Source organism: Xenopus laevis, chromosome 4S (genome assembly GCF_017654675.1).
Source record: "Xenopus laevis strain J_2021 chromosome 4S, Xenopus_laevis_v10.1, whole genome shotgun sequence".
Lineage (NCBI taxonomy): Eukaryota > Metazoa > Chordata > Amphibia > Anura > Pipidae > Xenopus > Xenopus laevis.
Genome location: NC_054378.1, coordinates 23643009 through 23665236, shown reverse-complemented (window position 1 = coordinate 23665236; position 22228 = coordinate 23643009). Strand labels below are relative to the sequence as shown.

General features: G+C 43.2%; 3 protein-coding genes across 15 annotated transcripts in view; 2 read left to right on the top strand and 1 right to left on the bottom strand.

Annotated features, from left to right (window-relative positions):
- The window catches only part of LOC108702811 (phosphatidylinositol glycan anchor biosynthesis class U protein), a 149474-nt gene that overhangs the window by 21284 nt on the left and 105962 nt on the right, over positions 1 to 22228 (bottom strand). For 11 of the 13 annotated variants that reach the window (XR_005960850.1, XR_005960846.1, XR_005960849.1 and 8 more), the window contains 8 exons: positions 13373 to 13604; positions 8708 to 8878; positions 7046 to 7188; positions 5792 to 5940; positions 4289 to 4587; positions 4040 to 4197; positions 3703 to 3778; positions 1084 to 1329 (listed from right to left, as the gene is read on the bottom strand). The gene's annotated coding sequence lies outside the window, so the exon portion shown is untranslated. Of the gene's footprint in view, positions 1 to 1083; positions 1330 to 3702; positions 3814 to 4039; positions 4198 to 4288; positions 4588 to 5791; positions 5941 to 7045; positions 7189 to 8707; positions 8879 to 13372; positions 13605 to 22228 lie in introns of all 13 variants that reach the window. The other 2 variants (XR_005960840.1, XR_005960841.1) reach the window with 2 other exon arrangements.
- On the top strand, positions 1230 to 6111 carry LOC121403674 (serine/threonine-protein kinase N2-like). Its single transcript, XM_041591476.1, has 12 exons — positions 1230 to 1277; positions 2583 to 2853; positions 3121 to 3227; positions 3340 to 3410; positions 3715 to 3801; positions 3886 to 3961; positions 4148 to 4239; positions 4330 to 4503; positions 4795 to 4857; positions 5171 to 5247; positions 5810 to 5952; positions 6097 to 6111. The coding sequence occupies exons 1-12, from the start codon at positions 1230 to 1232 to the stop codon at positions 6109 to 6111; spliced, it is 1224 nt and encodes a 407-aa protein (XP_041447410.1).
- On the top strand, positions 5953 to 7173 carry LOC121393201 (serine/threonine-protein kinase N2-like). The gene is made up of 3 exons (XM_041561068.1): positions 5953 to 6327; positions 6534 to 6614; positions 6994 to 7173. The coding sequence occupies exons 1-3, from the start codon at positions 6256 to 6258 to the stop codon at positions 7171 to 7173; spliced, it is 333 nt and encodes a 110-aa protein (XP_041417002.1). The 5' UTR covers positions 5953 to 6255.

The window sequence follows — 22228 nt, the reverse complement described above, 5'->3', positions numbered from 1 at the left end:
TTCATGTTCCTTGTATATTTATTGATACTTTTGAACTTTTATTAAGCCTCTCTTTAGTTATAAATGTCAACTGTGATTTGACGCCTAGGGTCCCACTCATCCTACCAACTGTCAAAAGCAACTGTCACTAGCATCAGCACTAGTGTGGATGATACAGTAGAACCCCCATTTTACATGCCCTGTTTTTAAGTTCTCCCTTATTTTACATTGTTCTTTTGTATTTTATGCATAATACATTTCCCTGATTTTACATTTATCTGGATTTTACATATTTTTTTCTGGTCCCCTGAAAAATGTAAAATGGGGGTTCTACTGTATATAAGAAAGGGCTGCAATAGAAACAAAAGTAGCAAATGGCAGAAGAAACAAATGCCTAGCATTAGGAATTATTGTGTTATGGTGCAGGAGCACGAATCATAGCACAGCTGGTTATGGGAAGCAGGCACATTGGGTACATGCAGCGATCTCTGCATTAATAGGACAATGAATCTCAATGCATGATGGGATCTGTAGTCTTATCACAAGCCAGCCCAGATCCTGACATTATACAATACAATTCTAACTACCTTTTCTTGGCAGCATTATTCCCCCTATAATATGTGTAAGGTATCACTCTTGGCTGTAGACATTGCCATGTTGCTCAATATAGTTTTAGATCCAGACATTATTCAATATTCCCATATATTTATTAGCCAGCGGCTTAGAGACCGCAGGGCAGGACTTAACTTTCTACAATTCTAGGGGTAAACCTGCAGCAAATAAGCACATACCCCAAATAACACTAACTGGCCATGTAGGTGGCATTATTACAATGTGTAATTATAAATGGGAATAAGGAAGAATTTAAACAGGAAAAAGGAAGAGTTGAAATGTTTTGTTTTGGACACTCAAAGACTTTTGCAGCTGTTGTCTAGTTGCTATAGTTTAATTACCATAACAACCACACACCAGTTTGGAAATAAAATTAGGACATGAATAGTAGATGGGCTGAAAAGAAATAATACTAGTACTGGTTTAAACCAATGGGGATAAGAAGTGTGAAAATGTCATAAAATGACTACTTTGCCCATATCAACTTCCTACCTGCTCAGATGTGTAGCAGTGACGTTACAGAGAGGTGCTTGTCTTGAGCTTGTAGTTTACCAGCAGCTACAAACAGTTGTATTCTTTATCTCCACTGAAGCAGCCACTTACACCAACCTTTTTTTTTCTCATACAGGAGCGTCAAGATGGGTGCCGGACATTCTGGCATCTTGCGTCGGCACCGGCATTCTGAGGTAAGGCAGATGGAAATATCAAGCTGTCGCTTCATGCCTGACGATTAGAGACCTTACCAACAGATAGAAAAGAAAATTCCTCAGATTATAAGAAATATTTCATAACCCCATTTGACAAACAGTTTTTCTGATGTTCATGACAAATATGTTTCATAGTAAGTTAGGTTGAAAAAAGACACACATTCATCAAGTTCAACCTTTTGACTTTTTTCGCCAGTTGATCCAGAGGAAGGCAAAAAACCCCATTTGAAGCCTCTCCAATTTGCCTCAGATGGGGAAAAAATTCCTTCCTGACACCAAAATGGTGATTGGTCTAGTTCCTGGATCAACTTGTACTATGAGCTATCTCCCATAACCCTGTATTCATTCACTTGCTAAAAAGCCATCCAACTCCTTCTTAAAGAAGGAAAGTCTAAAATAAAATAAAGCTTTAATTATTGGCCATAAAATGTAAATATTATTACCAGCAAGCATTTCTTCATTCCGTTTTTCATTCATTCTTGCGCTGTAATCGTTTTTCAAATAAGTGGCAAGCTGCACAGAAACGGATGTCTTTGCTCCAGTCCATAAATCCTTCTAATCAGGGCACACGCATGCGCAATCCGTCTAAGAGTAGCCCTGCGCAATCGCACTATGATCTCCCGTCTTCCCGAGAAGAGATGACGTTTGGGTCACGTGATCTGCCCATTCGTCATCCCGAAACTCTCTCTCTCTCTACCTGCATTTACTCCACCTTGATTGATGTTCCCCTTTGCCTGGTAACAAAGGGAAGCTTTGAAGCGAGCACAGGAACAGAGGACACGCAAATATACCCAGCGTTCGGGTCTGTAAAATATATTGTGGCACTTACAGGCTTATTCAATGTGCACTATAGATGCGACACCAATGCTTATCACTGTGTAGCGACGTATGCGTGTGCTTGTTTGGTTACACCACAGGGTCACAGAAGAGGCGCATGCGCACTAGAGACAAAGCTCAGGGAGGCAATTTGAAAATGGAGGCGCCAAAGCTTACACTATAGAAACATTTTGGAATGGAAGTGCACAAAACTGTAAAGCCATTGCAATTCTCAATGCGGCGTTTCAGGAGGGGGGATAATGGCAAAGAGAAAGAGGGAGGTTATTTTTTTTAACTTTCCTTCTCCTTTAAAGCTATCTAATGTATCAGCCTGTACCACTGATTCAGGGAGAGAATTCGACTGTAAAAAAAACCCTTCTAACCATTAGGAGGAAACTCTTTTCTTCTAATTGGAATGGGTGACAAGCACTTAACCATTGTTTCTTAATTGTTTCCCATTCTCTATAGACTGTCGACATCAAACAGTCTCTTGATGCTTGTGAGCCCCAGGTAGGTGTCTCTCTTTCAGAAATGAAGGAGGAGTTGGTGAGAGTCATCCAGAAGGAGATGAAGATAGCAGCAGGGGCCGAAAATCTGTACCATGCCACCAAGGACAGAAAGACCAGAGCCCTGATGAAGGAGCTGAGGAAGAGCAGTGAGAAGAGGCTGAAAGCCCTTTACTCCTCTCTCCTCAAGCTCAATGAGGAGATAGTTCGGAGGGAAGCAGAGCATGTTCCAGGTGAGTCACAACAGGCTCTAGCCTCTTTTCTATTGGCATTATATGGGGTAACGTGTGTCATCCTAACATCCCATCCACTACCCCTTCATGGACATTAGACTAAACCCCACAGAACTATAGATGAATTGTATGGCTTTTGCATGTACTTTTCAAACCACTGATTATTAATAGCATCTTACCAAATCAAGAAACATCCTTAAGCCTTAGGTTCAAGAAAGTTTTTATATTTGAAAATTCATTCACTATGTTTATTTACTGTCTCTTTAGATGCAGCAGTGGAGACTGCTAGTGACACTGGTGTAAACCTCCCAGCAGAAGAGGTCAGCGCACCTGAGGTTCAGGTTGTTTCAGAACCTGCCAGTGATTCTTTCGAAGTGAGTATTTTATACTGATGCCATTCATTTCTTGGCCAGAACATAAACATTGCTTTTATCATATCCATGTGATGCCACATTCATTCATTGCACAATTGTCCCTTGTTTGCAGCATCAACATGACGAATCCACTGAAGAACCAGTGCCAGAGGTAGACGAGGTGCCTGAAGAGCCATCGGAGAGGTGAGGATATTGTGGAGTTTATTAGAGACCAGATTAAATCCCTACCCCATACTTTCATCAAATAAAATCTTCACAATAACAGGATTATTCTTCTGATTAAAGTAAAGTATTAGATTGGCACAGAAGAGGACAGATGGTAATATGCACCTGCACTTTGGCTGGGAGATTACACAATACATAATTCAATAGCACAAAGCCACCTATGAATTATGGCTATGGGGTGCTGTGCTATTGAGGATTATGGAGAATGAATCGGCTAAGGTTAAAAAGAAACGCAAAATAACAAACTTACTTTTCCTTATAGTGAGATATCTGTGGATGAAGAAAACATCAGCCCAACTCCACCTGATGCAGCAGAAGGATGTCCACTGGAAGTGACAAAGGACCCACAGTAAGATGCAACCTGCACATGATGATACTATTAACATTTCATTTGAAATAAAAATGAGTTTCATGTTGGGTATTTCTTTTTCAGAGCTTTGCAGTTGACCAACTACAGACTGCAAGATTTCAACCAACGTGGTTTCCTAGGCGAGGGCGGATTTGCCAAGGTAATATTAAACTTAATCCATAATTAGGATGACTATTGGCACATGCAAGAACAGTGGCTAAACAGTTAGTTCTGTTACCTTGCAATGCTGGGGGCAAGTATGGATCGATTCTTGCAGTTCTCTGAAAGGGGTATGGATGTTCTGCATGTATCTTCCTGCATTTCCTGAGATTCTCTCTTATTCCAGGTTCTCCTTGTTGAACACGCGGCAACCAAAAGATCCTATGCCCTGAAAATCTTGAAAAAGGAGAGCATCACCTCCTCAAGGGGCATTGAAAGGTCAGTTTATGGAAATGATCATTTTAGCATGGTTGGCTTTGTTACTTACCCATGTCCCTTGTTCTGACAATGAATGCTTTTAATATTCAGGATCTTGCTAGAGAAACGGGTTGCTTTCGCCGTTGCTGACCACCCTTTCGTTGTGGATATCCACGCCACGTTCCAGTCAGAATACCATCTATTCTTTCTGATGGAGTACGTTGCTGGCGGCTGCTTAAAGAGCTACTTGCAGAGGGAAAGTGCATTTGAACAACCAAGAGCTATGTAAGTACAAATTAACCTTTACCTAGAGTCATGCGGGTGCCATTCATACAGTAAGTAGTATACAGGGTCTGGCTCCTTGTTTATCTGACAAAGGCAAGAGGATGTAAGAAAACATCATTATTTGGAAATACATAACATATTTATTTAAGCGGAGCTGCATGCAGAACATACCATGATAGTAAGTGGGTCTCTTGACTTACAGCGAGCCAGTAATATTTAGACAGAGATACACTACACTAACAAATATATGACTATGTATTCAATAACCTAATGATGGGATTCTCTTTGCAGGTTCTATGCTGCTTGCACGCTGATGGCCATTTCATATTTACATGAAAATGACATCATACACCGGTAAGTATATTTATTATTTTCATGTACACGAAACATTTTGCAATATAAAATGTAAGGGAGCATTACTGCTAAACATATCAGACAAAAGAATAGAAGCCAATATTAATATCCCCCGTAGAGCATGACCACAAGAGCAAGAGAACTTCAGCCTTGTGCTTTTAAAAGGCCATGGATCTACTTAGTGACTTATAATATCCTTATATTTTACATAATTAATTGTATTATTCACGTTACATCACTAATTGTTTCCCCTTTTGTCATAGTGTCCCAAATATGTTGTACTTTGCTAACTTTTGCTGTTGTTTTACCACAGAGATCTCAAGCCGGAAAACCTACTTTTAGACAGCAGTGGATACGTTAAACTGGCTGATTTTGGGCTGAGCAAAGACGGTAAGGATTCTCATAAACTAACAAATCAAAAGGTTCAGTTTCACATAATGTTATTGAGGTTCATGAAGTGACTGACATTTGTAGTTTCATATTATGAGAAAGTGAGAGTGAACTTTTCCTACTAAGTTATGCTTTAGCAGAGCAGATTAAAGGAGGAAAGAAAAGGTGAAATCACTGGAGGGTGCCAACTGTTAGGCATATGCCCCATTGATTAGTATCACTTAATGTTCAGTTTGTTTGCTGAGCATGCAGGTCAGGATGAAAAGAAAGCTGAACAGTTACTGTATGTGTCTAATGTGGCCCAGCAACTAGTGGCCAACTGGCTAAAAAGTTAGAGAGAGACGCAACATAGTGATTTGTGTTCTGGCTGTTACGTTAGACATCGGTTTACTCCAGCTATTATGGATTACATTTTTTGGCTGACTATATTGAAAACTTTTTTTTCACAGACAATATTTTACCCAGTTTCATTATCAAACTAAAAATTATTAAACTGAGAGTCGATACAGATAAATAAGCCCCAAATGATCATCCGTTTACTTACAATAACTGTTTTTTTCAGGAATTGGCTACGAAGGGCGAACAAGTAGCCTAAAAGGATCTTTTGGCTACATGGCTCCAGAAGTCCTCGCCAGGGAGCCATACTCAAGATCTGTCGACTGGTGGTCTCTGGGCATTGTAATATACGAAATGCTAGTTGGGGAGGTAAGTAGAAACCTTAATAACTGGACGGAATAGGCAACTGTTTATTAACTTAATAACATCAAGCATCAGCTATATTAGTTACATATAGCCACAGAGCAATAAGTTGTCTGTGTGGCAGCATTTTTGCATTGATTGCATTTGTAGGGAATGGTATGCTAAGATATGCCCACTACAATCTATCCTTACAAACCCCCTTAATGTATGTAGCAACAGGTTTTGAAGCCTTCTTAGCCACTTACAACTGATTAGTTCTATAAACTATAGTAACAGAGAACTTTCTTATGTTCCACATTGCAGAAACCAATGCTGAGACCATCTACTGGTTTAGTCGTCCCGACGTTCCTGGCAGCGGATGCCGTCAACTTAATATCAGGGGTAAGTTACTCAGTAAGTTAAGGGCGCAAGCTGTGGTTTAACCAGTAGTTCATGAACAGGTAGCACTATCCTTGCATCCCTTAAATCATTTCCTTTCAATTTGTGCAGTCTAACTGTGTATTAGCCTTTATAGCCATTAACTGTCACACAGCGCTGCAACATAGCTTATCTGCTAATGTTTCTGAGGTCATTCTCTTTCTTTGTAGCTCTTACAGCGGGACCCATTGAAGCGGCTGGGCTCAAGTGAAGAAGATGCATGTGATGTTATGCATCATTATTTCTTTCGAGTAAGTTCATCTTTCAGTCAACTTTTGGTAGCTACAGAAATGAACTAAGGGTAAGGCCACACGTGGAGATTCGGCACTGAGGCAACTTTGGGCGACTATTGAAAACGCAATCGCCGCGTGTGCATTAGCGCAGGCGACTTTTCATTGTAGCCTATGGGGAAACCCGCTGAGGCAGTTCGGGGAGATAGTCGCTCAAAAGACGAGGGAATTAGTAGCCAGGAGAAAAAATCTCGCGGAATCTCCTCGTGTGGACTAGCCCTAAAGGTACAGATGAACTCCCAATGTTTATATGCTAATCAAACATATTTAAATAAAATAAAAGTTTAAGTATGCTAAGTAACAATTAATAATAAATGTTTTTATATTGTCTATTAACCAGAGCATTGACTGGATGGCTTTGCTAGAGAGAAGAATGCAGCCCCCGTTCATACCTGAGGATGTTAGACTTTCCGAGGATAAAGATCAACATCTAGTTCTAACTCCTCCCTCCGAGGGTTCCTTGGCCATGGAAAAGGAGATTGCGGAAGCCTTTGGGGACTTCGATTATACCGCAATGTAGAGCTCCAGGATCAACCTGCAATGCCAAAATCACCAGCGTGAGATCTTGATTTATATTTCCCTTCCTTCCTCTGCAGTAGGACCGGCGGTGCCCCCCACTTGAACCACAGCTCAACCAGCCGTGCCCCTCCTCCTTCCACCTCCACCAGCTTCCACCACAGCTCCACCAGAGTTGAACCTCCTTTTACCACCATAGCTCCCCCAGCGGTGCTCCCCTACTTCAAACTAAAATATGGTATCATAGACAGGAGCGCACTTAAGCCACTCGGTAGACACAGCATTCTTTTTCACTCCATCCCTCAGTGTGCAGACGCCGGGGTCTGTGGGCTGCCTGGGGTTTAATGAAATGGAATAGAATGCAGCATTCACCAAGCAGCTTAATGATGCTCATGTGTATGCTACCATATTGCTTTCTATATCTTATCCTTCCTCCATAATACCACCAGCGGTGACCATCCCCTTTCAATAATAGTTAGACCAGAGTTGCCTTCCCTTTCAATATAAAATATGGTATCATGAACTGGAACACCATTAAGCCACTCGGTAGACACTACATTACTTTTCACTCCATCCCTCAGTGTGCAGATGCCGGGGTCTGTGGGCTGCCTGGGGTTAAATGGAATGGAATAGAATGCAGCATTCACCAAGCAGCTTAATGATGCTCATGTGTATGCTGCCATATTGCTTTGTATTTTTTTTCCTTCCACCCTAATACCACCACCGGTGACCTCCATCCTTAAATCAGTTACACCAGCTTTGCCTACCCTTTCCATATAAAATATGGTTTCATAGACAGAAGCCCCCTTAAGCCACTCGGTAGACCCTGCATTCTTTTTCACTCCATCCCTCAGTGTGCAGACGCCGGGGTCTGTGAGCGCCTGAGGTTTAATGGAATGGAATAGAATGCAGCATTCACCAAGCAGCTTAATGAGGCTCATGTGTATGCTGCCATATTGCTTTCTATTCTTATCCTTCCACCATACCACCAGCGGTGACCCCCCCCTTTAAATCAGTTACACCAGCGGTGCCTCCCCTTTCCATATAAAATATGGTTTCATAGACAGAAGTCCCCTTAAGCCACTCGGTAGACCCTGCATTCTTTTTGACTCCATCACTCAGACTGTAGAAGCCGGGCCTGCAGGCTGTGTGGTTTCCAAAGGAATGGAACAGAATGCAGAGTTCACCTAGCAGCCTAAAAGGTGCTCATGTGTATGTTGCCATATTCCTTTCTGTTTCCCTTACCCTATTTTCCTTAATTATATATGACGCGCTGATCCTGGGAGCAAATCCGATTGCCATTAAGGAGTCAGGAAGGAATTTTTTCCTCTAGTTTCTCAGAGGTTTTTTGCCTTCCTCAGGATCAAAAAGCGTAGTTTTTTCATTTTTATCAATAATAAATAAATTATTACATATTTAATTAACTTCCGTGTCGCTGTGTGTATTTTTATTCCTGGTATTGGTCTGTCTATTTTACTAGAGAGGGGGAGGGAGTAAAAAAATGGCTTGCAATAAAGAAACACTGAAAGGTTCAGTACCTGTGAGTGACACCAGTCCTACTGCAGGTATGGCTGCTCCACCAAGCATTATCACACTGGCCCGGAGAGTTTGTTTATAATAGGTATTCTTTGCATTCTCCCACCATTCATCATCATGGTATGAAGGCTGAATGCTCAGTGCACCTGCTGGTACATACACGCATCAAAAAGCTGGGGAAGAGAAGGAAAATAATTAATAAAATAAACTCAGGGTTTAGTAACACTTGAATGTATCACAGTAAGATTAAAACGTTATAAAAGCACAAGACAAAATTATGAATGTATTTAAGGCCCTAAGGATATCTAAATTGTGAAATGTTGCAGCCGTATTCAGAATAAAGAATGGATCCCACTCTCCCTTTCATAGCTGGTCAGGTACCATCCCCATAGGGAATATAATGCACATGAGCAAACTCTTCAGACCTGAGCCCAAATCAGTGAAGGTTAACATGCACAACAAAATCTTCATTGTCAGATGTGAAGATGCCTGTGTGGATACAAAGCCTAAATCTATCCCTGTAGGGTTACTATGTAGTTGTTTCTCCTATTAACACAAAATATTGGTAGGTGAGCAGTAATGCACAGAATACATTTGCATTACAGAGGTATAGGGGAATCCTTTGGATTTGTGGCACACAGGTTATACATTTATATGTGTCAAATCCATTCCCCTTTTAAAATACATGGGGGTTCATATTGTGGGGTTCACAGCGACCAGGCAGAGAAACATTTACTGATTTGTTCTTAGGATTTGTGTAATGCTTCAATGTCTGATAGGGGATGCTCAGGTTTTTGGCAGGCGTCTACTCTACCACCAGCCCCTTCTCCCATAACCTACCTTTTTTTGGCCAGCTCACCATATCACATGCAGGGTTTGAAAGTCGCGGTTGGAAAGAATGGGTAGAGTTCAAAACAAATAGCTGTCATAGGAGACTTTGTAAACACGAAAGGTGTGCAGTATGTGTTTTACGTTAAACTGCTTCTACTTGTTGGTATTGAGTCTGTGTTTGCACCTTGGCTGGCCTGTGCCAGAGGAGAGTGAAGTAGGCACTAGGTTTAAGGAAAGAGGAAAGCCCGTATCCTCAGCTCTCTTTACCCAAAGAAGGTCCTGAGCCAATTTTCCTTCACTTCAGTAGGCATACAGTACTTTGAATGAGCTCTAGCAGAGCTTGAGTGATACACTGTTTCTGTACCTTTAAGAGGTGGTTCCTGAGGTAGACAGGGTATAGATAGCTACATTGACCAATCACCTTTAATAGCAGGGAGAAGCGGGCTAGACCAGGTGAGCATACCCTGAACTATATAGCGTGCAATCCAAATGGAAGAGTGCGCTGGGATGAGCGCCCCTGTGAAGTGACCTGGTAGCTGAAGCAGAAGTTCCCAGCTGGCCCCAAGTGAGGCAGCCCCAGGATGAAAGTGAAGAAGCACTACTTCAATGAGTGGCCTATGAAAATGCGCTTGTTGCAGCTGGCACTGTATAAAGTGGTTATAGACTGCATTATTACATTGATCTACAACTATATAACACACACGTTTTGAAGCCTGGGCTAGTTAGTGACCATAAAAGCACCCAGTGGTCTCTAATTACCCTTTAATGTTTGGGAGGATGTTCATACAATATAATGTAGATTTTGGAAGCAGTCACAACAGCAGGATAACTGCAATTAAGCTTTTACTGTGCATCCACAGGACATGTTTCGGGCTCACAGGCCCTTTTTCAAGCTTAATTACAGTCATCCTGCTGTTGTCAGTGCTTCCCAAATCTACATTATAGTTACTAGTTCTGTGCCCCTATAGCTACATTTCTGATTAAGACCATAAAAAGAAACACAGAGGTGTTTGAAACACTGATCTTTCTGCACACAAGTAATACAGCGTGAAGGAGAAAACACATGAAAATATGGGTGGATACTAAGTTTGGGGTAAGAAATTGAGGCTTTTGAAACACCCTTCCTAAACTGCCCCAAAATCCTGTTTTTATCTACAATAGTTTTGATACATACAATCTGTTTTGCATATGTGATCTATGAAAGCATTAATTCTGTGCTTACTTGAATTTGTCGGTTGGGGCTGCCACGTGGCTTCCCTTAGGCAATACTTTAGAGCAGTGCTGTCCAACTGATATGGTACAGAGGGCCGGAATTTTTCTAATCTACATAGTGGAGGGCCGATAATGGAAGCCAATGTTAGCCACTCCCTGTTTTTAGACCATACCTACTTTAAACCACACTCATTTTACTGCAAGACCATGTCCACATTAATAGCACACCAAAAAAGCAGATGGTTAGTGCTTACTGCAGGGATCAGGGCCAGAACTAGGGGTAGGCAGCTCTCTAGGACAGGTACATAAATACTTGGGGGCAATTTGATGTGATCAGATTTATTTTCTGCTGCTGCTGGCACAGGAACAGATTGGGGGCAATATGATGGCTGCTGAAGGGCTGTATGATGGATGGCTGCTTAGCTTGAAGGGTACAGGTATGGGGGGCAGTATGATGGATGGCTACTGGCACAGGTACAGGGGGGCTTTATTATGGATGGCTGCTGGGCTTGCTGGTACAGGTACAAGGCGCAGTAATATAACTGGAAAAGTATTGCACATTTTCTTGCTTTCTTTATTTAAAAACCATCATTGTAAGGAGGTAAATGGTAATGCAGGACAGGGGTGGGCACTGATTGAAGCTCTTGCCTAGGGTGCCAAACTACCTTGGCCCGGCACCAGCAGGGATGCCACTCATATGGGAACAAAGTTAAGTCCTATTAAGACCTACCCTTAAATCCATATGCCTCCCCTTCCCCTGTGTATAATACAGTTCTCCAGCATATGATTAAACACCTTAGGGGCCCCTAACAATAATTTTCAAATGCTAACAAACCCCCAGAACAAATACCAGGCTTATGTTCCATTGGGATCATAGGTCAGGCAGAGTATGGCAAACACAGGGTGCAAAGAGCCGGCAAGTATGACACACACAGGGAGCATAGGGAAGGCAGAACAGAGCAGGAGACAGGAAAATCAAGACTACTCTAAGATGTACTACATACAGTGACAGTGCTGGTGCACCATTAGCATTTTGAATAAAGTGTAAACAGGTGAACAATGTGGGCAGTTTCAGTCTGGGTCTCAGGTGTGAATAGTACAGGTTTTAGGGGAGTGAACACTAGAGGTGTCACAAGTGTGAACAATAAAGGGGGATCACAGGTGTGAACAATACAGGGGATTAGTCTGAATTTGATGTTTAAACAACGCAGGGCCAGTTAATCTCTGTAGTGATACCTTTTAAATCTTACAAATGGTAAACAGACACAGCAGGCAGACTTTGATGTGGAGGGCCATTTAAATGGGGGTCGCAGGCCGCCAGTTGGACAGCCCTGCTATAGAGGGATATGACTTATGCTGGGCGTATATATGGGAAGTTAAAGGAGACATATAACATAACTGAAAATCACATCCCCCCAATCTTGTAGGTAATAGTGAATACTATATTCAGTGGCGTAACTAGATATTACTGGGCCCCACAGCAAATTATTTTTAAGGCCCCCAAAATGTTTAGAGGTTGACTTGTTTTACCATCATTTATTGAAACTGTATATGAATTAGGGCCTTACGGTGCCGCTGTATCTCCAGGGTCTGCTTCCTCTGTAGTGAGGCCTCTTTATCGGAGCTTCCTATAGATCATCACTGTTAGTGAAGTCCGGGTCGACAAAAAGCAGACCAACATCCGTCCACTCATAACCCGCACCTGTCCTCTCACAACCCGCATACGATCCGAACCTTCTGGCACTTTAATTTAAAGTTATATAGGAACAAACCCAAACCTGCACATCCTGGCCTTCTGATTCTTAAATGCCCGGTGCTCAATGATGGAGAGATCGGCGCCCTCACAATAAAGAATGTAAGAAATTTTACTGGCACATGTGACAAATGCAAGTAGGGCCAAGCCCTTGCGGTTTATGGGTAGCACCTTTGTTAAGCATGCTTGGATTTGTCAACCCATTCCTAACAGTACCTAAAACTCACACGACTTCAATGTGGCCAACAAATAGTCCAAATCTAAACCCTGTATAAAGTGCTAGGGTTTGTCCAGACAGAATCCCAGAGTTGGTGCATCCTTGTTTAAAAAGGACAACTTTATAGGCTCTGTCCCATAGACCCTCTCTGGTGTGTTCCATATAAGCAGCAGACATCCCAAGGGCCGCAATTAAAAATCAAGGGGCCCAGTTCAACAAAAAATTTCTGGGGCCCCTGAGCCACGCCCACCTCACAAACCCCACCCCACAGTTAAAAGACCACACAGACATCAGTGCTAAAATGCTAAACTCCCCCACACACAAGTTATAAAAAGCCATTGATAGTAAGGGCCCCCCTATATGTAAAAAAAAACCAAAACTTTTATGGGGGGCCCTGGGGCCCTTTTCTATAAAAAAAAAAAAAATTGGTGCAAGGGACCCACATAAAAGCTTTTTAAAAAATCATTGGTGGTCAGGTCCCCCCATAAATTAAAAATAAATGTTGGCACCAGGGCCCTTCTTGCAAGTTTAAAAAAAAAAAAAACGGGGGCCCCAGAGAATATTTAAAAAAAAAACTAACATTGGTGGCAGGGCCCTGTAAGGTATTAAATAATACATTGGTGGCTAGGGCTTTTATAGAAATTAAACACATACATTGGTGTCCAATAGAACTGAACTCGTGGCTTCGGGACCTCCAAGTTTGGCTCTTTAGTGACTTTGGGACTTTCCGCTGCTTCAGGACTTCAAGTTCAGCTCTTTCGTGACTTCGAGTCTCTTCGCGGCTTCTGTAGTTCAGCTCTTTTTGTGACTTCGGCAATTGGGGACTTCAGTTTTTTCGGTGGTTCAGTTTTTCGCGCTACCCAATGATAGGGCCAGCGACACACTGCTGTTGAAAAAGGGAAAGCAAATTGAGTGGTTGCATTAACGAGTTCCATGGATGGATTGGGCCGTATAGATGTCCTGCCATATTTTGATGCACTCTATGTGATAAAAAGATATCCATTAGCCAAGGCCTTAATAAATAGCACCAACATTTGGTACCTACCACTGGCCATAGAAAAGGCTTAGTACTGTGATAATGGGTGGACAAACATATGGCAATTTGGCCAAACCTACAGATGGGTAACTGCACTGGTCTGAAGGGAAGATAAAGAATAACAGATTACAAAGACAAGGGAGAGCTAGATGTTTTCCCAATTAGCCAATCCTCCAGCACATAGTGTTCATATTTGTTCCAGCTCAGATTTTTCATTTTGGAAAGGGATAAACTAGCGGATGAGTCATTTGGGCACCTACACCTTTATGATGGCTGGTAATTTATTGACATGTATGCAAAACCTGGGATGCCATATATAAACAGTTTAAATGTGGCAAAGTGGGAGGGGGCGTGGCCAGCAGCCGATGTGAGGAGACGCACTTGCTGAACGCTCCATTGCCCAGGCCTATACCCTTGTAAATACTGCATTATACCAGAGCAGCCACGGACCGGTATTGCGACCAGAGAGCCCCTCTACCACAGCGATCAATAATGAGGCAAAACCGGGCTCAGAAACGAGCTTCAGAAGTAGCTAACCGGTTTGATCGTTATGCAGGGGGAGTTGGGACGTCCAAGATGGTGACGAGCTTGAAGAAGCAGCGCAGCATGGAGCGTGCTCCTGGTTACCATCGGCAGCAGAACCAACCATGCAGGACCTGTTACTCAAGATCCGAGCATCTAAGGAGGCATGTACCGCACTCATTCCTTCAAAAACTGGAGATAAAAGCTGGACCTGTCAATAATAAAGCAGGACATGCAGAAACTGCGCAAGCCGAATATACCCGGCGCGGTCCCGGATCTGCGCAAAGCTCTCATGGAGTCTCAGCATAAGGCGGACAACTTAGAGAATAGGAATAAGTAGGAACAACCTCAGATTTGTGGGGTTCCCGGAACACGAGGAGGGTACTGCTCTGGAAAACTTGAGGAGTGGCTGAAAGAGGTACTGGGGACGCCTAACCTGGCCACCACATTCACCATAGAACGGGCCCATAAAATTCCCTCCAGGCCCACACCCCTGGGGGGTCCAGCCAGGACGCCTATTGCCAAGCTGTTAAATGCCAAAGACAGGGACAGCATCCTAAAGCTAGCCTGCAACAAAGGCCCACTTAGGTACCAAGCACATACTATATCAATCTATGCTGGCTTCTCAACTAAGGTACAAAAGCAGTGGGCTAAGTTTTTTGAAGCCAAAAGGCGACTCCAGGAGGCCAAGCTTGAATACGCCATGACTGATGGTCATAGCTGATGGCAGAACCCTCTTCTTCACCAGCCCACAAGAGATAAACAACTGGCTGGATGGCAGGAAGTAGGGGACAAGGCGAAGCAGCATACCCTCCCCGTGACAACCCCACATAAGGTGATACTCTGAAAGAAAATGACTGGAAGACCTATTGGAAAGCCGCTGGAGAATACCAATGATCAGCTTTTCAGGCTTGCTGGGGCAGGAACCGACCCCTAAGTCTGACTATAACCCGTTCCAGGCAGAAGGCGGCCTATGCTATGGATTACAAAACTTGACTACCCCAGTTTGATGGCACCATTGGATTACAAATTTGGTTTATTTTACTGATCTTCAATTTTGGGCACCAAAGTTGATCTAGAACATTGGACTGTAATGCTAGACTAATAAGGTGGACTATACCATTGGCCTACAATACTGGACTCTAGCATGGGCTGAATGTACAGGACTGGGACACGGGGCTGCGGAAACAGAAAATACCGGGAGTTAGGCATGTTGTAGCCAAGCTGATGTTGGGAGATCGATCCACCCCAGCATGAATTGAAGGGGCAAGCATATATGATGGGTGTACCAGATTAACTAAATTAGGTAGATGGGGGGGGAGAAGGAAACCAGGGTGGAACAAAAAAAAATAAATAATAACAGCAACAAAGCACTTACATTTATATATATACAGTATTAGCACTTCCGCTGGAATATAGCCAATTCCTGGATGCGGACATAATGGTGGAGGAAATTACGGAAGCAATTAATTCCTTCCCCAGTAAAGCAGAAGGTGCAGATGGGCTACCCATAGAAATCTACAAGAGACATATTAAGGTAATAGCCCCTGAATGCTTATCGGTGTATCAGGCTGCTACGACACAGCAACGGTTGCCAGCTTCGATGTATGAGGCCACTAGAGTCCTGATAGGGAAACCAGGGAAAGACCCCACACTCCCAGAGTCATACCGACCCATCTCCCTATTGAACGCAGATGTGAAAATTCTAGCGACTCCCAGAGTCATACCGACCCATCTCCCTATTGAACGCAGATGTGAAAATACTAGCGAAAGTTCTAGCCCGCAGCATGGGGAAGGTCATTTCCATGTGGGTTAAGCCTGATCAAACAGGGTTCATACCCAACAAAACAACAGCCCACAATATCAGACGGCTATTTATTAATCTGACCCTAAAAACGGATGGGCTAGCAACCAGGGCGGTGCTCGACATAACCAATGCCTTCAATACGGTCGAATGACCTTACCTATGGAAGACCCTGCAGAGGTTCAACATAGGCCCCCACTTCACTACGTTGGTTGCCTGTTATATGCTGCTCCCGCCGTCTCCATTAGCATAAATGACAAGGCTTCCAGGTGGGCGGAGTACACGAAAAGATTATGCTGATGATACCTTAATATACCTAGGGGACAGGGGGAACTCTCTACAGCAATTGGTTGCAGTCACTCAGAAATTCAGGGAGGTGGAGGGATTAAAGACTAGATTAACTAAATCAGTGCTGTTTCTTGTAGACCCTTTACTCCCGGGGGACTGCAGACTGCCCATTTGAGGTGGTGGATAGGTTTACATATCTTGGTGTTACGGTAGCACTGCCCCTTCAGATACCTGGACCTAAATGTCACTACTCTGCTTCAGATGGTCAGAGAGAAGTGCAGAGCATGGGACAATCTAAGGTAGGACCAGTCGGAAAGATCCAATTGATCAAAATGGTCCTAGCCCCAAAAATACTTTACATCCTTTGGCAGGCCCCAGTGTGGATCAAAGGCATCTTCTTTACTAAACTACAATCCATTTTCAAAACCTTCATTTGGGGGTCAACGCTGATGGGAAAGGTGGGAAAGGGGGGATGGCTCTCCTAGACAGGCAAACATATTACTTGGCTGCCCAGCTGGCCAAACTATCACAATGTTGCAAGACTAAGCAGATCAACCACCATATAAGCTGTGGCGAGCCATCACCCCAAAAATGCCGGAACTAATGTCATCAGAGGGGGCAGTGGGAGAGTGAGTATAAAAATGAGACCTGCCAATCACTAGTAGGGCTGTGACAGTGTAAAGAGTTTGTGAACATGTGAATATGGATCGTCACCTGTCTTTGAAGGCAATTGGTCATGCCAAAACCATCCAATCCGCAGGTCCCCAGGGGTTCTGGGCAGACCTGCACAATCACTAGTCTAGAGTTTTACCTTTCACATATGTATTCTAGTCTTTAGTCTGCCAAACACTAATTTTTGCGATTGCCATTACACTACTCAGGGTTGTCTTTAATTGCGATGGGGCCCCTGGGCCAACATTCATTTCTTTTAGGTAAAGCTGTCCAACCCATCAGCTGTTGAACTACAATTCTCACAGCCTTGGTAACACGGATATAAAATATCACTGTTGGGTGAACTTGCCTTTTAAACCACCAAATAATATGTCTGTCCTGTATGTACAGTATTTTTCTTTAGTGAAAGGCAAATATTCCCAGAGTGACACTACAGGAAAGTAGCGCAAGATATTTAATGTAAGTCACAGCTGCAGTGATTAAAACCCCACCTGAATAAGTATATATCACTATTTAAATCTATTTAAATCTTTTTCAGTAATAAAATTTAAAATTACCCCCCTGTGACCCCATTTCAGCTATGGAGGGCAGTCAGACACTGCACTGTAATGAATGCCATACTTTAAATAATATCTGCGCCGGGGATCATGGGATATAAAACCCTTTAAATGTCTTTTATTGATCCCGTTTCGCTTTGCAGAAAAATTCAAGTAAAATGAATTTCGACGCCCATGTCAATTTTGATTCCCGCGTCAATTCGGATGCTTGTGTCAATTTTGACACCGGTGTTAAAGTCAATGGGCAGCCAAATCATTTTGAGGAGCGCCGGTTTTGACGCAATCGACTTTTCGGACATATGAATTTATTCGCCCATCACTAGTCACTTGTAACAGCAATCTTACACACAACAGCCACATATAAACCTATACATCTCTATAAACTGTTCCTAGTGATGTCAATAAATAGAATTTGTTGTCACATGACTGTATATTGCATTGGCCAGAGGTTTATATTGGGCCTTTGTGTATTTAAAATGACAGGGTTTGTTATAAATCTCAGTCCATTCATGGAGATGAAATGTAATATCCTTATCATTTACAATGCATGGATGACAGTGGGGGTAAAACACACCTAGGCATGAGAATAGGAGAAAGTTGTTCTGGTTTAAACTGAGGATACAGTTGATTGCTAACCTTAAAGGAGAACTAAACCTTAAAAATGAATGTGGCTAAAAATGACATTTTATATAGTGAACTTATTGCACCAGCCTAACGTTTCAGCTTGTCAATAGCAGCAATGATCCAGGACTTGTCACAGGGGGTCACCATCTTCGAAAGTGTCTGTGACACTCACATGCTCAGTGGGCTCTGAGCAGCTGTTGAGAAGCTAAGCGTAGGGGTCGTCGCAAATTATCAGCAAAAATTGAGGTTGACCGGTAATATAAGCTGATGCTAGAAAGCTGATTATTAATTTCTGATGTTAGTTGCACTGGTTTCTGTGCTGCCATGTAGTAATTATCTGTATTAATTACTAACCAGCCTTATATTGTGACATTTAGATTCTATATGTATTGTTTATTGTGAGTCTGTCCCTAAGCTCAGTAAGTGACATCAGCACAGAGCATGTGCAGTGAATCAGCAGAAAAGAAGATGGGGAGCTACGGGGGCGTCTTTGGAGACACAGATCTTGAACTGCTAAAGGGCTGTGGTTGCCTTGGGCTGGTACAGAAGCCCAAAACATAATGTGCAACGATTCTAGCCTACTTATTTAGTTAAGCTTTAGTTCTCCTTTAATGGCAATGCTGCCCAAAGTGAACAATGCAACCACTAGACATGTCCTGAGCAACAGGCGAGTGCAGCCCAGTGACTGTTTCAGCTGACACTCACTCATGGAGCTGCAGCCACTTTGTACCCCTAAAGACACACTTTAAGGCTTTTTATGTTAAGGAATAAAGCTGCATGTCTGGCACTAGCAGCAGTGGCGTAACTAGACCCCTAAGGGCCCTGGTATGTAAATTTACAAATGGGCACCCCTACCACCCCTCGCGACCCCCGTGCATTGGGCTAGAACACAGCATTACTGACCTAATGTCATAGTAGCAGTTAAATTTGGAAACCCCCAGGCCCTGAACATTCTCAATAACAGCTCCCATACCTGTACTCAAAGGATATAAGCACAGGAGTCTGAAATACATTTTTTACTGTGTTAATGGCAAGGGTTACTCAGTGCAGCATTAAAGTGGTGGTTCACCTTTACATTAACATTAATATGGCGCAGACAGAGATTTTCTGAGAAAACTCTGGTTGCTATGGTCCAAATTACCCTAGCAACTATAAATTCATTCGAGTGAAAGACTGGAAGATAAATTGTAGTGAGCCTGAATGAAAAAGTAGCAATACCAATAAATGTATAGCCTTACAAGGCATTGTTGTTTAGAGGGGGTCTGTGACCCCCATTTGAAAGCTGTAAAAACTCAGAAGGCGAGAAATACCTCAAAAAATATTAAAGGAAAAAAATGAAGACCAATTGAAAAGTTGGTTAGAATTTACCATTCTATAACATACTAAAAGTGAACCTGAAGGTGAACCACCCATTTAATGTTACAATATGGGGGGCATGTGCAAGGCCTCTCTGCCAGTTACATTACATACACAACCTAAAGCAATAGGTGAATTGGTGCATGACTGTAGGTGCTCATGTTATCTTATTGAAATCCTCATGACTCAACTCTGCATTTAGAAAAGCCTACGATCCGACCTGCAGTCTAATGCTTTCTATTACCGCAGATTTAGCAGGCAGACAGGGAGACACAACACAGATAAGCATCCATTGGAACAGCACTAAAAGAATTCTATTACGGGCAGGTTTATTTATGTAATGGCGTGACATTTGGCCCCTGTAATAATGAAGGATCATTAATTACAAATCGCTGCTCTCTCTTTTTTTAAGAACGGAGGGAATGGGTGCAGGAGAAAAAGCAAACCTCACAGAAAGAAATAAAGTGAAGGCGATGCAATCAGAGAGAAGGTGTGGGAGGGCCACCAGGGGCACAGGGTCCGATTGGACGCAATCAGTCCAATCGGACTAAGGCCTGCAGAACTGTGATATCATGGGCAACGCTCTATTGAACGGAGCACATGAATACATGCAATTACTTAATGGATGTGGGCCCCAATATATGCAATTACTTAAGGGATGCGGGCCCCATTGGTTCCGCCACTGCTTAGCAGAGACGTTAAAGGATCATTGGCACCTGAAACATGCAGAGCATTTATATATAGAATATATATATATTTATATCCTTTGCTGGGCAGAAGAATCTCAGAGCAGCAGGCTGGGTATTTGGTTGCTTATAATCGATGAATGCTTAACATGGATTCAGAGAGTTCTGTATTTCTAAATTGACATAAGAAAATCTAGGGACAGAGGGATAGTATTTTTACTATATTATACAAATGTACATTGCTGTGTTTACAAGTAGCTCTATATAAAAAGTTATCTGTACATATGCCCCTTTCAACTTTCTCTGCTGGGAAATAGCAAAGTAAAATGATTATACAGTAGTGCAGTGCCCCCTGCTGCCTGCTTCAGATATGAGGCATTAAGCGTTCAAAAAATCTTAGCCCAACATCAACATCTTAGCCCATATCCAACCTGCTTATGACTTGGATCCTGTGTAGCTAACCTTGAGAGCCCTGACTGGGTCTAGTGAATGTAGTGCCACCTTCTTAGCATTGGAAGGCGATAGACAGAAGGTTGGAATGGTGATGTCCTGATTTCGGTGGAAGGTCGATAACTACTTGGGGAGAATGACGGTACTGTTTGCAGTACTACTTTAAGAAAAATACCTTTGCGGCGGGGTTGGCCGCCGAGCCATCGGCGGGGACGCCCGCCGCATGGTCCTTAGCGCCGGCGCCATGTTGTTTTCTAAGGCGCGCTCGGCGCACCTCTTAAAGGTGCAGGCACTCTGGCGTGTTTGCGCCAGCACCTTTTGGCGCACGTTTGGCGTGAATTTTGAAAGCTATTTAAGGGCCATTCAGTGTACAGCCCTTTGCCAGTGATAGAACTTGTTCTAGTGGTTTTCCTGAGCCTTGTGCGTCTGTTTTTGAAATTCTGATCTGATTATCTGTGTTTGACCCTGCCTGTATCCTGACCCTTGCCTGCCTACGACAACACTCCTGCTTAACCCCTTGATTGACTAACCGGTTTTGACCTTTGCCTGTTTGACGATTCTGATATCCGCCTGCCTCGACCCAGCCTGTCTGACCATCCTTCTGCCTAATCCTTTGTACCGTGACCTTCGGCCCAAAAGACTCTGCTTCCAGCCGTGCCCCTTTGCCAGCCAGAACATCTCGCCTTGTACCCCTCATTAAGTCCAGGTGGCACCCAAGTAAGCTGAGGGCTCCTCCCGAAGCCCAATGGTGGTCACACTACTGGTGAAGCAGAGACCAGGGTGCTTGGCACTTGTTCTGGTATTGGGTGCCGGCCGTGACTACTACTCTGTCAGAAAGGAATATGAAAAATTGAGAGTCTTGAACGATAAGGTAGTGAGTTCAGGAACTCTCTTTGCTGATTAGATGTCTGTCAGGAAGACAGTCAAAGTGAGAAAACTGCAGCGAGATGAAAATCATGAGTTGAAATAGTGTCTCTTGTTCGCAGCACAAAGGAGAGATCCCATGTAGGAGCGGGTGCTCGAATGTGGTGAAGTTATATGAGTTAGTCCCTGAAGGAATGCTCTTACATCTGGTAGAAAACCAGCCGCTTCTGGAAGAAAACTGACAAGGTAGAACCTGTGACTTAAGAAGTCCTAAGTATAACCCGACGGGTAGGACTTCCTGTAAGGAGTCTAGAAAGTTGGTAATGCATGGCTTTTCAGAACCCGGGTTCTTCTGAGCACACCACTGTTGGTATGTGTGCCAAACCCTGTAGTAAGCCATTGCAGAGACAGGTTTGCGGGCTGCTCGCATTACTTCAACCACTGCATCGGACAACCCTTACGTCTTAGGATCTGTGATTAAAGAGCCATGTCGTCAACCTGAGGCTTTATGATTTTGGATGATGGACGGAACCTAGTGAGGGGAGGTCCAGTAGTGGAGGAAGGATCCAGGGATCCACTACTGAGAGGTTGAGGAGGTCCGAAAACCACAGACTGACATGGCTACCTGGGAACTATGAAAATAAGTGTTGT

Coding starts and splice junctions, on each gene's coding strand:
- LOC121393201 (XM_041561068.1), top strand. CDS start 6,256: ATGCTGAGACCATCTACTGGTTTAGTCGTCCCGACGTTCCTGGCAGCG. Junction 6,328..6,533: donor CCGTCAACTTAATATCAGGG/GTAAGTTACTCA, acceptor CTTTCTTTGTAG/CTCTTACAGCGGGACCCATT. Junction 6,615..6,993: donor TGCATCATTATTTCTTTCGA/GTAAGTTCATCT, acceptor TCTATTAACCAG/AGCATTGACTGGATGGCTTT.
- LOC121403674 (XM_041591476.1), top strand. CDS start 1,230: ATGGGTGCCGGACATTCTGGCATCTTGCGTCGGCACCGGCATTCTGAG. Junction 3,802..3,885: donor GAAGTGACAAAGGACCCACA/GTAAGATGCAAC, acceptor TTTCTTTTTCAG/AGCTTTGCAGTTGACCAACT. Junction 4,858..5,170: donor GAAAATGACATCATACACCG/GTAAGTATATTT, acceptor GTTTTACCACAG/AGATCTCAAGCCGGAAAACC.